General features: G+C 48.8%; 1 protein-coding gene across 1 annotated transcript in view; it reads right to left on the reverse strand.

Annotated features, from left to right (window-relative positions):
• The window catches only part of STX12 (syntaxin 12), a 43300-nt gene extending 31631 nt beyond the window's left edge, over positions 1 to 11669 (reverse strand). The window contains exon 1 of the mRNA XM_030218558.1: positions 11379 to 11669. Within this exon, the coding sequence (XP_030074418.1) occupies positions 11379 to 11478 (100 nt within the window). The 5' untranslated portion in view covers positions 11479 to 11669. The remainder of the gene's footprint in view (positions 1 to 11378) is intronic.
• Positions 11670 to 12866: the final 1197 nt, after the last annotated feature.

Here is a 12866-nt window from a genome sequence, read left to right on the forward strand (position 1 = left end):
CAAGGCGTACGCAGCGCTGCACAAACATAGAAGAAAGACAGTCCCTGCTCAAAGAGCTTACAATCTAATAGACAAAAAATAAATAAAGTAAGCAAATCAAATCAATTAATGTGAACGGGAAGGAAGAGAGGAGGGTAGGTGGAGGCGAGTGGTTACGAGTCAAAAGCAATGTTAAAGAGGTGGGCTTTCAGTCTAGATTTAAAGGTGGCCAAGGATGGGGCAAGACGTAGGGGCTCAGGAAGTTTATTCCAGGCGTAGGGTGCAGCGAGACAGAAGGCGCGAAGTCTGGAGTTGGCAGTAGTGGAGAAGGGAACAGATAAAAAGGATTTATCCATGGAGCGGAGTGCACGGGAAGCGGTGTAGGGAAGGATGAGTGTGGAGAGATACTGGGGAGCAGCAGAGTGAATACATTTATAGGTTAGTAGAAGAAGTTTGAACAGGATGCGAAAACGGATAGGGAGCCAGTGAAGGGTCTTGAGGAGAGGGGTAATATGAGTAAAGCGACCCTGGTGGAAGACGAGACGGGCAGCAGAGTTTTGAACCGACTGGAGAGGGGAGAGGTGACTAAGTGGGAACCCTTATTTTGTCATCCTCACTTTAATATTCCCTTATCCCTTATTTGTCCTGTTTGTCTGTCCTAATTAGATTGTAAGCTCTGTCGAGCAGGGACTGTCTCTTCATGTTCAAGTGTACAGCGCTGCGTATGTCTAGTAGCGCTATAGAAATGCTAAGTAGTAGTAGTAGTCTTTGGGATTCCGGAATCTTGCTACTCTTTGGGATTCTAACCTGGGAGAGATTCAAGGCAGAGAACCAAGGGCCAAAAAGAGGAGAAGTGTTTGGGGTGCAAGGACAGACTGGGTCCTAGAAAAAAAAAAATCCAGAACAAAACTGCTCACAATGATTAGATATCCATAGTTTCAGTACCACTGCTGCCAGAACAACATCCTGCTGAATCCAGTTTACAGGAGAAGAGAATGCTGAAGGACATTTTGTAGCGCTGAACTCTGACAGACTGGTATCCACTGCACTGACTTTCTGCATCTTGCTGCTGGAGGCAGTTCAGTGCATCACCAGGAATTACCCAGATACACACAGCGCCCTCTCCTGGCAAGCCAATTGAAAAATATTCCAATTGTGACATAGTAGTTGCCGGGTTCCAGTGATGACTGAGGGACAGCTGTGGACTTTTATGCTTTTGAGAGTGGAGGAGTCAGGCTGTAAGAAAGCTTTCAGCTGGAACTCTTAGAAATTGACCAACATTTTACAGTATGCAAATTTTTAAATAAAAATTGAATTTGTAATTTTTGAATGCACTGAGAGATCGGTTGTTGTCTTGTCTTCACGTCAGTGAGCCCTTAGGGGCCCTGAAGGACCTCAGAGGACAGCCGTGCAACCCCAAATCTTCACCCGCGGCGACCGCCGTTCACCAGAGGTTGAGCCCCCAGCTGCAGGCGGTCAGCAGGACTGCTGGAACCGCGGGGTTGATGGACTGACCTGGCTAGAGTCGGGAGTAACAGGCAATCAGCAAACAGCAGTCAGGCGCAGGGCAACTCTCTGGGCAGGCGGTTAGCAATCCGAAGTCAAGTACAAGCACAGTCTCTGGATAGGCGGCTAGCAATCCGTAGTCAAGTATAAGCACAGTCTCTGGATACGCGGCTAGCAATCAGTAGTTAAGTACAAGCACAGTCTCTACTCCGTAGACGGGTTCAAGCAGTCTCTGGGCAGGTCCAAGAAGACGCAACACGGAACCACTGCGCAGGCTTCGGGAACAGAACCTGAAGCAAGGGTGTCAGCTAGATTCCATCTTTAAATATCGCGCCACCCCGCCCTCGTGGGAGAAACCCACCAATCCGGCCCTGGGAGTCGGCAGAGCCCCTCGGATTGGCTCTGCCCGATCTCCCAGGCGGAGTCACCGCCTTGGTCCTCCAATCCGGTGCTAGGTAGGCAGAGCTCCAGAGCCCCCGGCTCTGGAGCGAAGAAGACGTCGGCCCCCGCGTACCAGCGCCGCCATCTTGGGCGGCGCGAACCTCGTCCTGACCTCCTGCAACCAAGAGACCGGCGTTCGCCGTCGCCGGCCTGACCCACCAGTCCCGCGGCAGCGCCGGCCCCCACACAGGAACCCCCAGGCCGTCCTCTCGCGCCGCGGAGGCCGCTGGCTCCCGCCCCCCGTGGCGGGAGAGCAGGTAGGAGCGCGGGACGCGACAGTTGTACTAAGTGATCTTCGATTTTCTACTCAGTCCTAGGAAAGACCCAACTATGACATGTAGGTCCCACAGCAGGTTAGATAGAACCACGCAAGTACTTCTTCTGTACAGCCACTGGAGGCAGAACATAATACACGGCTCTGCCACAAGCAGACCCAAGAACTCATCCTTTGTGAGCTCCTTGAAAGTATGCTTCAAATTATTCTGAAATGCGTCTTCTAAAGTGAAATATTAGCAAATATGATTTTTCAATTAAGTGCAAAGCAACACAATTTAGTACGAGAAGAAAAGATGTCAGTATACTTGGAGGAGGGCAAGTAATAACTATATCACATAAGTCTTTGCTTTTTCCAGCCAAGTAAACTTCCTACTGCACCAGGGCTGAGGATCTGTGAGCTTTCCTTCACTTACATCCAACCAAAGATTTTTTTTCCCCTTATTTCAGTCTGCAACAAGACAAAACAGAGGCAGATGCTAACAGATCCAGCAACAGAGAACAGGAGGAGTGGCCTAGTGGTTAGGGTGGTGGACTTTGGTCCTGGGGAACTGAGGAACTGAGTTCGATTCCCACTTCAGGCACAGGCAGCTCCTTGTGACTCTGGGCAAGTCACTTAACCCTCCATTGCCCCATATAAGCCGCATTGAGTCTGCCATGAGTGGGAAAGCGCGGGGTACAAATGTAACAAAAAAAAAACAAACAAAAAAAACCAACACAAAAAGTCTGTACAGAAAATTTATTGACAAACCAAGAGCCCACCATGGCCACGTTTCACCTAATAAGCTGCCTCAGGGGTATATGTATAAACAGAAAGAGGAAAAACATTAACATATAAATAAATTCATACATAGTTTCAAAAATAAGCACATAAAAAGACTTTATGGCACCATGTTGTCATCACAGGTGCATGGTATGCAGCTTTTCTAATATAATAATTTGCTCCTCCAACATTCCAAATGTGTCTCACTAGGATTGTAACCACTTGCTGACGTCACTCCTCCAACGTTCTCCATCCCCCCCTCCCTCCCAGTTCCATGGGACCCTAGAACTGGGAGGGACGGAGGGACAGAGGGAGGGGGGACCCTGGAAATGGGAGGGAGGGGGACACTGGAACTCGGAGGGGGGGAGGGAGGGAGGGAGGGAGGGGGGCCTGGAACTCGGAGGGAGGTGGACGGGGCAGGGGAGAGATACTGCACATGGATGGATGGAGGGGGCAGGGCACAGAGGACATTGCCTGCATATGGATGAATGCAGGGGAGAGAGCATAATGCAGGGGAGGGAGGGGACCCTGAAACTCGGAGGGAGGCAGGGAGGGGATGACCCTGGAACTCGGAGGCAGGGAGGGGACGACCCTGGAACTCGGAGGCAGGGAGGGAGGGGATGACCCTGGAACTCGGAGGGAGGAATGGAGGGAGGGGGGACGACCCTGGAACTCGGAGGGAGGGGGGACCCTGGCACACACTCTCATGCTCACACACACACTCTCTCTCACAGACACACTCGCACTCTGTCACACACACACTCGCACATTCACTCTCTCTCTCTCTCTCAAACAGTCACTCTCACACACACTCTCTCAAACACACACTCCGAGGAAAACCTTGCTCGCGCCCGTTTCATGTGTGTCAGAAACGGACCTTTTTTACTAGTTATTTATAATTAAGAAAAAAAAGAGTCCCATTGCTGGACACAGTTTATACTGTCATTTTTTTTTTTTTTTTTTTAGAACTGGGCGCTTTATATATTTGTATACAAGATTTTTGGTATATTATGTGTGTGTGTTCAATTATGTAAGTACATTGACTATACATGTGTTTCTTTTTAAACTGTGTACTGGTTTATATTAATGTATTCTTGTTTATACATTAGACCCTTGATGCAGCCTTTTTAGGCAAAACATGGCCATGTTGGACTCTTGGGGCCCTGTTTACTAAGGTGTACCTTTAGCTTGCACTAACACTAGAGACACCCATATATTCCTATGGGTGTCTCTAGCATTAGCATGTGCTAAAAACGCTAGCGCGCCAATAGTGGGGCTTAGTAAACAGGGACCTTGGTTTGTCAATAAATTCTTCTTTCATGCTGTCTTTTCTATCCCCGTTGCTTCAGTCTGCCCATTGCAGCAACATTGATAACCGGGAGAAGGAGGTCATGTGATGGCTTCTTCCAGAATTCTGCGATCCTTGGCCTTGGATTCAGCTACTAGATGTCACCAAAGTGCAAAGACTAACTCCTTCCTTTTTCAACCCCCAAGACATTGTGAACACTGCCTCTACAACATCTCCAATCAGCCCGAGGGGGGGGAAAAAAAAAACTAAACCAGGAATCCAACCTAGGTCACATGGAATGGCAGCATGAGATTATCACTGAACTGCTAGGCTGATCCCCAAAAGTATTTAGGTTCCTGTTATTTCTAAAGGGTAAGAGGAGAAAAGCTTCCGTGCCTTTGATCTGGAAAAAGAGGTAAAGGATGGCAGTGCCCCTAAACCCTCATATTCCTGTGATTAAGATTCACTGACCATGCCTATCACCACTAGATTCCGCTTTTACCCTTCAAATAAACCTTGAAAGAAATAAGGAAACTGTTTCTAATCCTGTTATCTGTAACACTATTCATAAGATCACATGCACTCATTCCAGTACTAAGTGTGGCTCAGCAAACCTCCCTTTAAAATGCTTCCCAACAGACCCAGAAAAGGGTCTGTCTTTAAAAGAATATTTGTCTTTAAAATAATTTTACATTCCCGTGACTGAGCATGTGATCCCTGACCGCCTGTTTCCACAATCAGCATAGATTCCGCTCCCCATAACCTATCAGCTAAACTTCACACAATCACAAGGAGCAAAAGCGAAGTTACTTACCTGTAGCAGGTGTTACAAGGACAGGACAAGTATTGTCACAGCTGGGTGATGTCATCCAACAGAGGCCAGTGCAAACGCTGCCTAGCAGTATTACCAGAGAATTTTCTAGCACATGCACTGGTGCATTCCCACCTGACGCATGAGCGCAGGTCTCTCAGTTATTTCAAAAAGCTAAAGAATACAACTCAAAGGGGAGGTGGGAAAGTATGTGAGAATACTCGGCCTGCTGTCCTCGAACACCTACTACAGGTAAGTAACTTTGCTTTCTCCGAGGACAAGCAGCCTTTGCATTCTCACAGCTGGGAATCCCTAGCTATCAGGCTCACCAAAAACAATGCTAGAACAACAGGGACTCAAAATGTTGAGGCATGGAAGTCAATAAACCTGAAATTGGGCTTAGCGGAATGGAGTTGGATTCTAGACAACAAACAAATTCAGCAGGCCTGCTTGCCTGACCCAGCAGTCACTTTGGGTATCTTGCTCAAGGCAGCAATGAGATGTGAATGTGTGGACAGATGACCACGTCACAGCTTTGCAAATCTCCCCTATGGAGGATAACCTCAAGTGAGCTACAGATGTAGCCATGACTCTCCAGAGTCAGCCCTGCCTGGGCATAAGTAAAGGAGATGAAATATGCTAGCCAACTGGAAATTATGCGTTTGCCGATGGCTACCCCCATCCTGTTTGGGTCAAAAGAAAGTACAAGCTGGGTGGACTGTATGGGCTTTACTCCGCTCCAGATAGAAGGAGAAGGCTCAATTGCAATCCAAAGTATGAAGTATACTCTCATCAGGATGGGTCTGTGGTTTTGGGGGAAAATGTTGGTAGAACGATTGACTACGATGGGACTCTCAGGGTGAATGCGGAGGACTACTCTGTTGTGGTGAAACTTAGTGTAAGGTGGTTCAGCTACTAGGGCCTGAAGCTCACTGACTGTGCAAGATGAATGATTACCACCAGAAATACAACTTTCCAGGTCAAATACTTCGTATGACAGGAATCAAGTGCCTCAAAAGGAGCTTTCATCAGCTGAATGAGGGCAATGTTGAGATGCCATGACATAGCTGGAGGTCTGATAGGGGGCTTTGTCAATAACAAACCTTGCATGAAGCGAACTACTAGAAGCTGTACAAAAACACTAATTGCACTGAGATAAACCCTTACAGAATTGGTTTTCAACCCAAACTCGAAGAGGTGTAGGAGGTCCTCAAACGATACAAAATAGGGAAAAGAGTGAGGGTAATGGAATAATCTTCCAACACAGTACACTTTGGCGGGAGGGGGGTCCAGAGCCCGAGGTGAGATGGCACATTTTAGCCCCCCCATTTTTGACCCCTCCCATTTGTGACCAACCACCACCACCACCACCTTTGACCCCCCCTTCCCGCCGCCGCCGTGTACCTTTGCTGGGGAGGGGGGTCCCCAACTCCACCAGCCAAAGTCCTCTCTCCGGCGCAGCTGATCTGCAAGGCTTCTGTTTCTGTGAGTCTGACGTCCTTCACAGAAACAGAGCAATGCGGCTGCGCCAGAGAAGAGGACTTCAGCTGGCGGGGGAAAGGGATCCCCACCAGCAAAGGTACCTGACGGCGGGGGGGGGGGGGGGGGGGGGGGGCAGGGCCAAATTTACAGGGGCCCATGCCCCCAGGTAGCTACGCCCCTGCCTCCCTCTTTTCCCTTTTACTATTCATAGTGGTCATCTGTTCCTCCACCTTGATGATTTTTATCACTTTACAAAATAGAGAACCACAGAAAAACTGAAACAAAGATCTCCTCAAGAAAGCCAGACTCTGTAAGCAGTGCAAACACTGGTACAAGAGAAACAAAAATGTATTTTCTCCTGCACTCTGCAAAACACAAAAACAGAAAAGGTGAATATTTCATAAAGGAATCCTGTGCCGAAGGAATGGATCCTCAGGAGCTTAGTCAAGATCGGGAGGCGGGGCTGGAGGTTGGGAGGCGGGGATAGGGCTGGGCAGACTTGTACGGTCTGTGCCAGAGCCGGTGGTGGGAAGCGGGACTGGTGGTTGGGAGGCGGGGATAGTGCTGGACAGACTTGTACGGTCTGTGCCAGAGCCGGGGTTGGGAGGCAGGGCTGGGGAGGTGAGGATAGTGCTGGGCAGACTTATACGGTCTGTGCCTGTGCCAGAGCCGGTGGTTGGGAGGTGGGGCTGGTGGTTGGGAGGCGGGGATAGTGCGGGGCAGACTTATACGGTCTGTGCCCTGAAGAGCACAGGTACAAATCAAAGTAGGGTATACACAAAAAGCAGCAAATATGAGTTATCTTGTTGGGCAGACTGGATGGACCGTGCAGGTCTTTTTCTGCCGTCATCTACTATTTCACAAAGCAGGCACATCTCAGTCCTTAAAAAGTATTACATAAAAATATGTTTTTCTTTTCTACCTTTGTTGTCTGAGCATTTTATTTTTCTGCTTGGGCTGGTCCCTGTCTCTTTTCCACTTTCCATGTGTCAGTCTTCTCTAAATTCTTTTCCAGGTTGGCTTTTCTTCTCTCTCCTCTTGTCTTTTTCCTTTCCTTCTCTACATCTGTCTGGCACTGATCTTTCATTTTATCTCCCCCCCCCCACCCCTTTTTTTCTCCTCTGCATTTATCCCCCTTTCTCTCACTTTTTACTCTTTCGTCTCTATTTCACTTCTCATCTGCCTACTAGCTTTTTCCATCGCCCTCTCATTCCCTCTCCGGCACTCCCATTGCTCCCTCCGTCTCTCACTTATCCAGTCTCCTAAACCCCTTCCCCCATCTTTCACCCACTTCCTTAGCCCCCATTCCCATCACCCTATCGGTCCCCAGCTCCATCCCTGTCTCTCATTCATTACCTTGCCTCCAAGACCATTCTTATATATATCTTACCTTATACCCCATTCCCAATTGCGTCTCTTTCATCATCTTTTTAACCCCATTTCTACCACCGCTCAACCCCTTCAGAGAGCCATATCCTTCTCCAATACCCCCATCTCTTTTCAGTGCCTCTCATCCTCTCTCCAGTCTTCCACGTCATTCACATTATGTCTCAACCTTTCCCCACGTCATCCCCTTTTCTTGCCACTCATTTTCCCATCAATACACCCCAACTCATATCTAAAATTGCCAAGTATTCACTATCCCCCTCAAATTCCCACTCCATCTCTCTTATCCGGTGTCGCCCGCCTGCCCACTCTCCCTTCCTCCGTACAAGGTCCTGTGCTGCTCGCTCTCCCTCCCTCACCGCCACCACAGGATCCAATGTCGCACTCTCTCCCTCTCGTCTGCAAGCTTCGGTGTTGTGCTCTCTCTCTTTCCCCCTCCCTGCCCCCCAGCTGCAATCTTTCCAACTTCTGGGCCTCTGGCAGCGTTAGCGATGTAAGCACGCAGCCTTTGCCTGGCCCGGAAGCCCTTTCTCTGCAGCAAGCGACCCGCCTACGTGGAAACAGGAAGTACCAAGAGAGAAAAGGCTACCGGGCAGGGCAAAGGCAGCGTGCTTACATCGCTAACACTGCCGGCGGCTGGAAAGATGGAAAGGCTACAGCAGGAGCAGAGAGGAGGAGCGACACCGGACCTTGTAGGAAGGGGCTGGAAGAAGAGCGGGAGATGCCGGATATGAAGAAGCAAGCTGTTTGGGGGAGGGGGAGGGCAATGCTCCCTCTCCCCAAACTACAGCCATGTTCAGAACCCACTGGTCTGATGTGATTTAGGTCCCCTCCTCCCAAAACTCCTGAAGACATTCTCCCACTGGAGGAAGAGAAGAGTGGACCTGCCTCACATCACTGCAAAGTTCTGGAGGCATTTGGCACTCTAGCTGACTGAGAGGAGGACTCCCTGTCCACACAAAAAGAAGCCTGGTGTACCTGAAAGGGGTACTTACTACTACTATTTAGAATTTCTATAGCGCTACAAGGTGTTCGCAGCGCTGCTGTAGAGCCCCCTGAAGACGGAAGACCAGCTTACCATCCAGCAACAGCTGACTTAGTTTCCCCCAGTTCTTTCACCAAGTTACTGAGATTTTCTCCTAATAGCTACTTGCCCTGAAAAAGGTGGAGGGAGATTGTGTAGTGGGGAAACTGAGGGGCCACACTTAGGTGATGGGGACCACCAATGATTCCTGCACCTTGCAATGAAGAATACTAACATACAGAATAGAAGAATTTTTGAACAACTCTTATACCTAAATGTACCTACCATTGAAAATGGTGTGAGCAAAATCCAAATAAATAATAACAAACTATTTCCTGCAAGACAATGGAAGTCACAGAAAAGTCCAAAATACACAGAACAGATACCCAAAGCAGGAGAAATTATTGACTGAGGAATGACGATGGCCCTACAGAAAATTAAGATACATAGTTATGTGATCACCTCTACTTAACAGAGACCACAATCGATGGAAAGAATGAAAGCAACACACATCACCAAAAATGTCCCACTCAATCTGCACAAAAGATGCCACAGAGAACCAAATGTAAATAGTTTTACAATTATTGAACTGTATAAACTGTACAGAAAAATGTCTTTACCGTTGGACATAATGTACACCTAAGCAGATGACATCAAGCACTTTGATACAGGAAAATTAAAAAAGTTTTATATATATATATACTAGTAAAACATGCCCGTTTCTGGAGCCAATGAAACGGGCTCTAGCAAGGTTTTCCTCCCGAACCCCACCCTCCATACCCACCCCTTCGGCGTTGTGAAGCCACTGACCGCCATTGCTCCGCACCTCGTCAACGCATGCCACCTTCATCTCCTGAGTCGTGAAGCCACTGACGCCATTGCTCCGCCCTCGCTCTGTGACGCCATTGCTCCGCCCTCGACGTCATCACGTTTGACGCAAGGGCGGGGCCCAGAGACAGTGATTTCGGTGGCTTCACCACCACGAACCCTTCGAACCCGAAGGAAGTGACACTGACGTCAGTGTCCTCAGAACGTTGAGGGTGAGTTTTATTATATAGGATTTTTTTTCCTCTTTTTTTCATACTAACTACAAGCAAAAATTATTACAGAATTAAGGGTACAAAAAATGGAATTGCAAACACTGAAATGAGCAAAACCAAATGCAAACTAATTTCAACAGTATTGCAACAAGATTTATTTTTAAAGTTTGGGAACTATTCCAGCTGCACCTCAAATTCAAAACTGAAGAGAAAGGCATATAGTTTATTAAATAAAACATTTTTAACAATTGCAAACTGACATTAAAAATACTTGTAAGGGAGGCTGGTGCTATGGGGATAGAATGGAGATACCACAGGTAGGGCTAGCAAGGAGAAATTACAGTCCGGAGATGGTTTGAGGAAGGTTAATTTGAGGCAATAAAGTTTGTTTTGGAAGGTTAGATTGAGCGAGTTGGTATAGGAGGTGAATAATAGGAATTTAGTATGGGTTAAGAAGGCAAAGATTAGGATGAGATTTAGGTGTGTAGGACATGTCAGAACAGAAACTATTAGAATGTAGATATATGAGAACGAGAATGTGATAAGGTGGAAATGGGCAGCCTTATGAGAGATTGTGGTACACAAGTAACAAGTCAGAGGGAGGCGAGCATCCAAGAGACAGGCCGAGATGTCAAAATTGGCAGCACAGAAGCAATATGGAGAGGTGTTGAGAAAAAGATTGGGGAGAATACGGTGTGGGAACGGGTTAGGAAGAGCAACGGGATGGAGGAATGAGGGCTATAAGTAGGACCAGTGCATTTTTTCTAACAAAAAAGGTTCTGGTACTTAAATGCTAGGGTGAGGTGATCACTAAGGGACCCATCCCATAATAGCCAGGCCCCCCTGTAACCAGTCACCGAATCTATGGCAAGGCAAAATTCATGTGTTGAGCCTAAGCTCTTTCATTAAAACTTGAGGTTCATGGGTCAATTTTATCAGACAATAAAAGGTGCCGGTACTTAGTACCCCCAAGTACCCCCTCCAAAAAAAAAAAAGCCCCGAGTAGGACAGATAATGAACGTTTGTGAGGCTGAAGTTGGGTTATAGTTAAAAGGCATGCAGTAGAGTGTGTTGAGACAAGCAGTGGCTCAGCATTAGATGCTGTGGAATATGATGGATGGGCTGTGGGAATAATAGGAGGAAATTGACTCACGCTGGGTGTGTGGGATAGGATTATAAGTATGGAGAAGAGAATGAAAGCCAATATTGGGGATGACAAGTAGAAGAAGAATGGAGGAATTATGATGTTAGGGACACAGTAACGCTTTGACGGATAATTGGGTAAAACAAAGGGTACGGGGCGGTCTGTACGTAGGTGTGAAGTAGAATTAAGGGAGGGGGTGTAAACAGCTGGAGAGTGAGGAGGCCGGGCCCCGGGCACTTACTATTGTGGGTGATTCTCTGAACGTTGCCGCTGCAGATCTGGACGATGCTGTTGAAATCCCGCGGCGGCGGGGAGCGGAAATCCTCCAACGGCCCGTACATGGTGGCGGCGGCGGCTTGTGAAGCGAGTGGCAACAACCTGCTCCCGCTGTACGCTTGGAGAGAGTAGGGAGCGCCGGAAGAAGATGAGCCCCAACGCAACAGCTCCGCCAGTCAATTCCTTTCTCTCTCGCTCTCCGCGTCCAGGAAGGACTGGCCGGCACCAGCCACCATCGCGCATGCGCATGCGCAAGACGCCTCACGCCGTCTCGAGCGGAGGAAACCGTAACTACCGAACTGTGAGGTCACAGAATGAATGCCCTTCCCTTCCCTCCCCAGGCGCCGCTGGCGCTCGGACGCCATATTGCGGATGGCAAACGTACGTGAGCACAGGCAGCGGTACGGGCGGCAAGCAGGGTGGGCGACAGGAATGCGATAGCAACTGACGGGGGAGGGGGGGGGTGGGGATATTAAAATGTGTTTTTATTGACAGAAGCAGAATTCATCAAACTACGCGCACAACATACAGAGACCAAAATATAGAACAGGAAAAGTTCTCTACGATGACGAATCACGGAAGGCAAAAGTAGAGACTAATAGACACCAGGGGCATATCTGCGTGGGGCCACAGGGGCCTGGGCCCCTGCAGATTTCGCCCTGGCCCCCCTCCCCGCCGTCAACCCTCCCCCGCTGCTTACTTTTGCTGGCGGGGGGCCCCAACCCCCGCCAGCCGAGGTCCGACCCGCAATCTCCATATTTCGTCTTCCTCCGTGGCCATGTGCTTCAAGGAAGTAGCGCTGCAGTGCTGATTGGGCAGCGACGTCAGACGCCGAACTGGATTCAACCAATCAGCACTGCAGCGCTACTTCCTTGAAGCACATGGCCACGGAGGAAGACGAAATATGGAGATTGCGGGTCGGACCTCGGCTGGCGGGGGTTGGGGCCCCCCGCCAGCAAAAGTAAGCGGCGGGGAGGGGGTGGAGAGAGGCGGCGGCGGCGGCGGGGGGGGGGGAGGGAGGCAAAAATGTGCCCCCCCTCTCTGGCTCTGGCCCCCCCTACCGCCGGATTCCAGATACGCCCCTGTAATAGACGATTCACCACTGGAGACGTCAGTCCAACAGTCTTTATTATATCAGAGATAACGACCCGACACAGGCCGTGTTTCAACGCTAAAAAGCGTCTGCATCAGGGGTCAATAAATACACCAAGTAATGAATGCAAAACGAAGAGTCCTACTTGTATATGTGTTGTCAACTCACTGATCACGTAGCACCAAACAGAATATGCTGGATACAAACTATCAGAGCAAAAAAATCTGTTTGGTGCTACGTGATCAGTGAGTTGACAACACATATACAAGTAGGACTCTTCATTTTGCATTCATTACTTGGTGTATTTATTGACCCCTGATGCAGACGCTTTTTAGAGTCGAAACACGGCCTGTGTCGGGT

This window comes from Microcaecilia unicolor, chromosome 11 (assembly GCF_901765095.1).
Source record: "Microcaecilia unicolor chromosome 11, aMicUni1.1, whole genome shotgun sequence".
Classification (NCBI taxonomy): domain Eukaryota; kingdom Metazoa; phylum Chordata; class Amphibia; order Gymnophiona; family Siphonopidae; genus Microcaecilia; species Microcaecilia unicolor.